General features: G+C 35.9%; 1 protein-coding gene across 1 annotated transcript; it reads left to right on the top strand.

The window, feature by feature from the left end:
* The first annotated feature begins 2,806 nt into the window (after positions 1-2,806).
* Positions 2,807-8,686, top strand: LOC127881284 (uncharacterized). The gene is made up of 6 exons (XM_052429037.1): positions 2,807-3,138; positions 3,661-3,783; positions 4,915-4,993; positions 5,272-5,421; positions 8,133-8,227; positions 8,545-8,686. Exons 1-6 carry the CDS (start codon positions 2,989-2,991, stop codon positions 8,566-8,568), a joined length of 621 nt encoding a protein of 206 aa, XP_052284997.1. The 5' UTR covers positions 2,807-2,988; the 3' UTR covers positions 8,569-8,686.
* The last annotated feature ends 316 nt before the right edge of the window (positions 8,687-9,002 follow it).

Here is a 9,002-nt window from a genome sequence, read left to right as displayed (position 1 = left end):
GGGGGCGGGGCATTTTTCCTTATATGGCTTTAGTAAAACCTTGTAAACACTCTAAAGGCCACATTTATTGTCCAATCTTGATGAAATATGGTCAGAAGATTTGTCTTAATGATATCTTGGATGAGTTCGAAAATGGTTACGTTTGCTTGAAAAACATGGCCCCCAAGGGGCGGGGCATTTTTCCTTATATGGCTATATAAGGCTATAGTAAAATCTTGTTAACACTCTAGATGCCATATTTATTGTCCGATCTTCACGAAACTCGGTCAGAAGATTCATCCCATTAATATCTTGGACGAGTTCAAAAATGATGCCGGTTGGTTGAAAAACATGGCCACCACGGGGGCGGGGCTTTTTTTATATGGCTATAGTAAAACCTTGTTAACACTCTAAAGGTGACATTTATTTTCCGATCATCATGAAACTTGGTCAGAAGATTTGTCCCAATGATATCTTGGATGAGTTCGAAAATGGTTTTGGTTGCTTTAAAAACATGGCCACCAGGGGCGGGGAATTTTTCCTTATATGGCTATATATGGCTATAGAAAAACCTTGTTAACACTCTAGAGGCCACATTTATTGTCCAATCTTCATGACATTTGGTCAGAAGACTGGTCTCAATGGTATCTTGGAAGAGTTCGAAAATAATTATGTTTGCTTGAAAAAAATGGCTTCCAAGGGGCGGGGCATTTTTCCTTATATGGCTATAGTAAAATCTTGTTAACACTCTAGAGGCCACATTTACTGTCCGATCTTCATGAAACTTGGTCGGAAGATTCATCCCGATAATATCTTGGAAGAGTTCAAACATGATGCCGGTTGGTTGAAAAACATGGCTGCCAGGGGGCGGGGCATTTTTCCTTATATGGCTATAGTAAAACCTTGTTAACACTCTAGAGGCCACATTTTTTTCCGATCTTCGTGAAACTTGGTCAGAAGATTTGTTCCAATAATATCTTGTTATCTCAGGTTAGCGACTGTTGGCCTTTCAGGCCCTCTTGTTTACATTCGGTGAAGTTTAAAACTGGGTCACATGAAGTCAAAGACCGTGTAACCAGGTCAAAACTTCGAAATTTGTTTCAGCTTGATATAGCGATTTAGTGATTTATGATCATCATGAACGTCTTGTCTCGTATTAAAGGGACAGGAGGCGGGTCCTTTAAAAGTGGGGATTTAACGGTTAAGATGAACGCATGTAATTGTATCCAGACCTGCGTATTTGTTATTTTAAAATGGAACGAATGCGCCTCTTTTGAGAATGTGTGTTGTGACTGCTGTTGATTTAAATTATTACATAATGACAACGACGATGATGAGAATCATATTGGTATTAATGCATATGATGATAATGAAAGATGATCTCGATGGTGGTGGTAATGCAATGTACGGATGTTGGTGCTGCTTATGATGATAAATTATGATAATTTGATATAGTTACACAATGTCAAAATGAGGATGCACCAAATATAACAATCCTCGCAGAACACCAACGCTCATAGTAGGTTAAACAATAAAGAACAGTAATTAAAGATTAAATACATAAATAATTTACTTGTATTAATCGAGTTTCCAGCTGAAGTTACGTCTCTATATTTTTGAAAACAAAGTGTGCCTTATAAATTATTTTTCCACTCTTCAAATGCGGAGTATGTACATCTCATTTTTAGCTCGGCTGTTTTCTTCCACCTACAACTTTGAAACTTCATATGTAGATGCACCTTGATGAGTTCTACACGCCACACCCATTTTTGGGTCACTAGGTCAAAGGTCACTGTGACCTCTGATATAAAACTTTAACATAGGCTCTAAAATCAAAGTGCTTCCACCTACAACTTTGAAACTTCATATGTAGATGCACCTAGATGAGTTCTACACGCCACACCCAATTTTGGGTCACTAGGTCAAAGGTCAAGGTCACTGTGACCTCTAAAAAAATTAATAATATTTTCGTCTGACAAGCTTTCGCAGCCGAGCGTTGGCACCCGTTATGCGGTGCTCTTGTTATTTATTTTTTTCAGTTTATTCAATACAGTATTTGCGTGTTTTTTTCTCAACAAATACATTATTGGAACGATGTTTTTCAGATATATACATGTGTACATGTAATTCTGTTAAACTCAGTACACTTGAGCTCGATAATATCGCAATTCATTAAATTACTTGTACTTCACAGTTTCGAAATTACCGTTGATGTTTGGTCTGTATTGTGGAAACTTGCCAAACAGTAAATTATCATGATAGTGTTCTGTATAGTTACTGAGACTGTACTATTTCATCTCCTCACAACCAAAATATGCTCACATGTTTATTCCCTTCGTTTAATGTATTTGCCTAACGCTATCTACAGAACAACTACGTGTTAGAGATGGCCCAGTGGCATGTCATTATTTTTCAACTTTGTACACTTACAGGTACTTGGTCACAGCTTTCGGTCCCACTAAGATTTTTTTTTCAGCCAGTGTCGTTTGGAATATAACACCGGACCAACCTGTCTGTTTTATTATATACATGTTGTAATGTAATTTGAAGTTCACATACATGTAGTATGAAGTAGTCACACAGTTAAACGCAGAAGAGTATTTTACTGCAAATTATTTGATCGTTTCACTTTTGTAATGCCTAATCATGGTATCGATTTTAAATGGTGGTTCATCACAAACATGTATAGGTATTTGCCGTTTGTTTTTGTCCTATGTGTAATTTCGCTCTATACACGATATACATATTTTAATGTGTGATGGTATGGCTAAAAGTTAGAAAATTATCATTTTGAAAATATGTGATCAATTAACTTTCAGTTTGACAATTTCGTAACTCTGTGTTTTTGTAAATATTTCAAAATTACCATTGATTCTACCTTTATCTAACACTCATTAAAAGTAATTAATTATCGTCAGAGTAATAACCGTATGACCTGCAATCTGGCTATATAAGGGATTTTAATCGAGCAGCATTCCATCGAGACTCATATTGCCCTTTCGGACATACATGATGCGTACACTGGTGGTTTTGTCGGTGTTGGTAGTTATTGCGGCGGCTGCACCAGGGGACCGCTGTTGCTTGAACACCACGTTTTCATTTGTTTTGCGGGGAACACCAATTGCTGGAATGAACACATCGACGCCGACGATTCAATCGGTAGATGATTTCTGTATTTAGTTTTAATATATGAACATATTTTATTAAAAACAAAATTTGATTTAAATATATGTTTAACTGTTGACATATTTGGGGTTTGAACATCGTAGAATCGGTTGAAATTAGATTAAGCGTTATCGAGACGATTAGAGAAAACGGTTTTGTATACAAACCTCTTTTACATGACAAGGAAACAATTGTAATGTTTCAATACGTTACATGAAGTACGAGCCAACAACACATTCGTTGCATCAGTGACATTCGCTTAATCAATTTATGCCTAGCGTCTAGAAAAAAAGAGATTGGCAAACAGCGTAGACCCAGATGAGACGCCGCATGGTGAGGCGTCTCATCTGGGTCTGCGCTGTTTGCTTACAGGAATTTCTGTAAGAAATATTCTTAATATAGAAATAAATATACTAAACATCCCTAATTTTGGAAATAAATTGCTCCAATTTAGAAGGATGGGAGAGTCCACGAGGCAAAAATGGGTTAAGATAATTACTTCTTTGTGTATTATAGCAAACTCAGTTGTTTGACTACGACTATGACAGAATGATTCAACGAGTCGTCGTGAACGGAAGTAGCATCTTCCCGCCATCATCATTCGGTTACTCAGTGGTGATTTACAACGACTTCAAACACGTGCGTAAACGTATACATAAACTTTCATCGCACATTAAAGCGGATATGCACGATTTTGTCAAATATTTATGAATTTTTATAAAATGTGTAAAAACATATTATACCTATATTTCAATATAAATTGAAATAAAAGTTAAGAAGAATATGTGTCGAAAAATGCGAAATAAGCCAGATATTTAATTCTGAAATCGAAAATGTCTGTACAGTTAAATTCGCCAGCATGTATATCATACATGTACGAAATTTTGTTTTACGGATCATTTTAATTTCCCGCACCGATATCTATTCATACGACAAACCTACACTAACTCCGATTCTAATAAAAAACGAATGCTTGGTTATTCTAGGAAAATGTGTAAGACATATCTTCGTCACAATCGGCTTGGGGCGCTAATTTGTCTTTGCTGCATTTTATGAAATTCGTCGTCAATGTATAATTGTTCTTGCCTATTTTGTGTTATTGTAACATATTTTTATCAATATATTACAATTTAACACATATAAAAATCGTGCATACCCGCTTTAATCTTTGTGTGCATGCATGCTCAAAGGGAGAATCAATTAAGTAATTTACTTGTATTACAGCAGACCAGTACATGTAGGCAGATTGATGCATTAAGTTGATTTAAATCGTAACGTCTAAAATGTCATGCGAAAAAAGGTCTTATGCCATATGCGGCCTAGAGACAAGCCTGCGCAGTCGCTCATTTTGGCCAGGAGTGACGCTGTTTGCTCTAAAATCACGTAAGATTTCGTGGTCTCATACATGCACATGGTAGCTCCTGACAGGCCGTATAAGACCCTTTTTCGCATGAAACTGCTTAATTATGTCCAGAAGCATGACGGTACAAGCATATGTACACTACATGTTCTATATACATTAAAATCCCATTTTTTAGACACGTTCAATGAAAAAAAAGATAATTAAACACAATCGCAAAGCAAATTGCGTGTAGTTTATTATAGGCATGTAGATGAACAAATAAATGGTACACTTTCAAAATTCGTTGCATGCATTTTTAACGGACAGCTACGATTGCCTCTAATGTGTTGATATTTTATAAATGAGAAGTGGATGTCTAAAATGCATATCTAGACTGTCCCCACGCGTCTGTATGTGGTTTGTTTCAGTCAAAGGCATATAATGTACAAAATGGCGCCTGCACGGAGGAGCCCTTGACTGCCTCGCAATCACCACATTGTATTCCAGGTACACACCTATTGAGTTCCAATTTAATTTCGACGACTTTGATAGTTATTGCTAAATCGGTTTCCGCAAATGTTATCAAGCACACTCTGTTTTGTTTGTAAACGAATAAAATCTTCCGAATTCAAAAACCGAAATTTGTACTTATACCATTAAGCAATATTTAAATGATAGATAATTTCATTCGATATTGATCTAATACCGTATAAGTATATTTAAACTGCTTTACGCTACAAGAATAGTACTGACCTCAATGCAATACTAGTTTCTGTACATTCTAGACTCATTCACGAAGATTGACTCTTACACCATTGGTCAGAACGGCGGCTTGAAGCGACTGTCAACGTGGTCCGGAGCTGTAGGCGGTGACCAAATGATCTTTGATGTAGATGAGAATTGCACACCTATCACAATGACTACCATAGGAAGTGGTGAGTAGTAGGTAGAGAATATGTTACAAAACACCTCACACCACTACTACTACTACTTCTACTACTACTACTACTACTACTACTACTACTACTACTACTACTACTACTACTACTACTACTACTACTACTACTACTACTACTACTGCTACTACTACTACTACTACTACTACTGCTACTACAACTACTACTACTACTACGACTACTACTAGTCTACTACTTCTACTACTACTACTACCACTACTACTACTACTACTACTACTACTACTACTACTACTACTACTACTACTACTACTACTACTACTACTACTACTACTACTACAACTACTACTACTACGACTACTACTATTACTACTTCTACTACTACTACTACTGCTACTGCTTCTTCTACTACTGCTGCTAATACTTCTATAACTTCTACTTCTGCCACTCCTGCTACTGCTGCATCTACTTCTGCAGCTGCTACTACTTCTGTTGTTGTTGTTGTTTCTGCAGTTTCAGTTTCTTCTACTATTATTACTTCTGCTGCCATTACAACTTCTAGTCTACTACAACAGCTTACACTATATATGAATATTTTAGGCGGTTTATTATGGCAAGCGGTTCGACGCATAATCCCTAGACACAAGGTTTTTACTGAGAACCTAGGTTCTTACCAGGTTCTTACCAGAACTTATGATCCCAAATGAAATCTTGTGTTCTAACGAAAACTAAGGATATCTGAGAGAACGACGCGAAAAGCTGTCGAGAACCCAGGTTCTTGTGAAAACCTTGGATATCAAACGGACTTTGGTTCTCGAAAATTGTTTTGGCTTGATTATCTGATAACTTAAGTTCTAGATTTGAAAACCTAGGTTTTAATGAAAATGTGTGTTTTTATAAATATTCGTTACATGTCAGACTGAAAACCGGGATTCTGAAATGATAACTTAGGTTCTCATGAGAACCTAAGTTCTATGTGTCTTTGTGCGTCGTCTCGCCGAAAACATGGGTTCTCGAGCGTAAACTAAGGTTTTCAAATGAGATCATAGGTTTCTGAATTTATGTTTAGCGTCTGCGAGCCAAACCAGCTATTAATCTCCAGTTGTCTCCCATTGCTTGGTACACGCTGACGGCACCACCGGTCTTACTGACCTGTGTACTAATGCGAAAGGTATTGTGGGTAGCACTTCTTTTACGAGTGACAAGTGAAAGCGAAAGTAGGTCAGGTAATCGTGCTTCTGATAATCGATATCAAATCACATTTAAACATAATTAAATAACATTTCTTAAAACAACATCCCGTTATTAACATTTTCATTCCTACGCAGAACTACTTTGGCGGAAGCATAATTCCCCAAACCAGGGGAATGTGATGCGTCTTAGTATAGAGCTGACAATAACGTTGTGACGTCACCATCTATGTATAGACTGCTGACGGCATATATTACCTAGGTTCTAATGAGAAGTATGGTTCCGAAATGAAAACCACGGATTTAGTATTAAAGATGAGAACTTAAGTTCTCGTCATGAGAACTATGGTTTTCACATAGTATTTAACGTCTGTCGAAACCTTGGTTTTCAAATAAGAACCTAGGCTTTCGCAGTTAGATGCACATTTTATGATAACATGGGTTCTGGTGAAAACCTATGCTATCGAATAAAACCTTGGGTTCTGGAAGCCATGTGCAATCTTCAAGTGAAAACCTTGGTTCTCATTCTGAGAACCTAGGTTCTCAGTAAAAACCTAGTTTCTTGGGATTATGCGTCGCTTACCATAGTTTATCGCTGCATAAATAAATAAAATATAGGCGGTTTCTTACCGTTTATATATAACTATTTGAAGGTGGCCCCTTTATGTATATATTAATGTTACTAGGTGGTTCACTGTAGTTAATTTAATTTTTTTAAGATGGTTATTTGCTGTATACTTGAGTAATAAAATTTAAAGATGGTTCTTCTCTGTATACTAGAGTATTGATATGGTTAGGATTTTACTTGGCTTATATAAGCATACACGAGTATTAAAGGGGCCTTTTCACGTTTTGGTAAATTGACGATATTGATAAAAAGTGTTTCAGATTCGCAAATTTTCGTTTTAGTTATGATATTTGTGCTAAAACAGTAATACTGAACATTTACTATGGTCAAATGTAGACATTCTATGCATCTTTTGACGATTTAAAAACCTGAAAATTATAAAGCGTTGCAGCGCAAAACGATTGACTAATTTGGAGAGTTCTGTTGTTGTCGTTTAATATTGTGAAACTACGAAGATTTAATAAAATACGTTTCTTATACATACTAGGCAGGATGGCCGAGCGGTCTAAATAGTTTTTACTCCAGAAATCCGGGGGTCACTGGTTCGAGTCCTGCTGAGGGCTACTTGTTTCCTTTTTTAAATGTTATTCTTGATTTTTTTTACTGGAGCTTTGTTTTCATTTATCAATATAAAGCATTTAATGACAAACTTCAAAACATGCCAAAATCTGTGAATAGACCCCTTTAATAGTTATAGGTGGTTCCTTTCTGTATACTAGAGTATTAATATTGCCAGATATATTTTACTGTATAGTAGAGTAAAAATATGTTAGATGATTCTTTTCTATATACTCGAGTATTAATATTTATAGGTGGTTATCTGCTGTATATATTCATATTTATGGCGGTGCATTGTTGTATATACAACTATTTATAGGCGAATCATTGCTTTATATATGTTTTATTTCCTGTAGGTGGTTCATTCGTCTCGAGCTTTCTAATCACTGACGTCAAAAATGGCCTCCTGAGCAGTTCGGACGCCTTGGAAATTCCGCAAGCATGCAAACATGTACGTATGTTTTTACACCTAACAACAAGAAAATACAACCTTAAAAATATACGAGATTTATTCAACAAGCTATTATATTAATTTAAAATGCTAGTATACTAATACCAAATTCTGTTTCAAATTAATTTGTCCTCATTCTTACAAACATCAATGATTAGTTTTGATAAGTATTCTAAGTATGCAATTAATAACAACGTTTATATTATTTCAAACACAACAACATTTTTAAGTACCTTGTTAGCCGTTTGTTTTTCCTGTTGTAAAAGTTTTTATTAATAAAAATGCATCAAATCATTTCGACCCTATGTTATTTTCAGGGCGCAGGCGCAGTAGGAAAATAGATGTTCAGGCGAAAAAAACAACGAGCACAATACCAGCATAAACAACATGTAGTCATATTGGCATTTTAATCAACCTTAACTCCACATGATCAAATGATAAATAAATATTTTGAAACTACGTGTGCATCATTTTAATTCATCATCAGGGGCGGTTCGAGGATTTCGGTTTGGGTGTAAACCTGGATCATTGTTTGTTTGCAACTGATCGACAAAATGGCGTCATTTTCATGTGTTTGTTGTTGTTCTTTTTTTGTAAAGAAAGGACGTTAATTTACACCTATTATAAGGCACTTTGCATTTTTACTTTTTTTTTGGAAAACGTTTGGCTCTACGGTGTTCGTGGTTCGTGTTTTTGATAATATTTTACCGTACACATGTATACATACTGTTTATTAAGAGAAGGAATGATATTTTGACACCCCATTTCCCATAGT

Source organism: Dreissena polymorpha, chromosome 1 (assembly GCF_020536995.1).
Source record: "Dreissena polymorpha isolate Duluth1 chromosome 1, UMN_Dpol_1.0, whole genome shotgun sequence".
NCBI classification, from domain to species: Eukaryota; Metazoa; Mollusca; class Bivalvia; order Myida; family Dreissenidae; genus Dreissena; species Dreissena polymorpha.
This window is presented reverse-complemented; position numbering and strand designations above follow the sequence as displayed.

What these genes read in the sequence shown, in the direction of transcription:
- LOC127881284 (XM_052429037.1), top strand. Translation starts at nt 2,989, where the DNA reads ATGATGCGTACACTGGTGGTTTTGTCGGTGTTGGTAGTTATTGCGGCG. An exon ending in TTTACAACGACTTCAAACAC is followed by an intron (nt 3,784 to 4,914) that starts GTGCGTAAACGT and finishes GGTTTGTTTCAG; the next exon opens with TCAAAGGCATATAATGTACA. An exon ending in ATCACCACATTGTATTCCAG is followed by an intron (nt 4,994 to 5,271) that starts GTACACACCTAT and finishes TGTACATTCTAG; the next exon opens with ACTCATTCACGAAGATTGAC.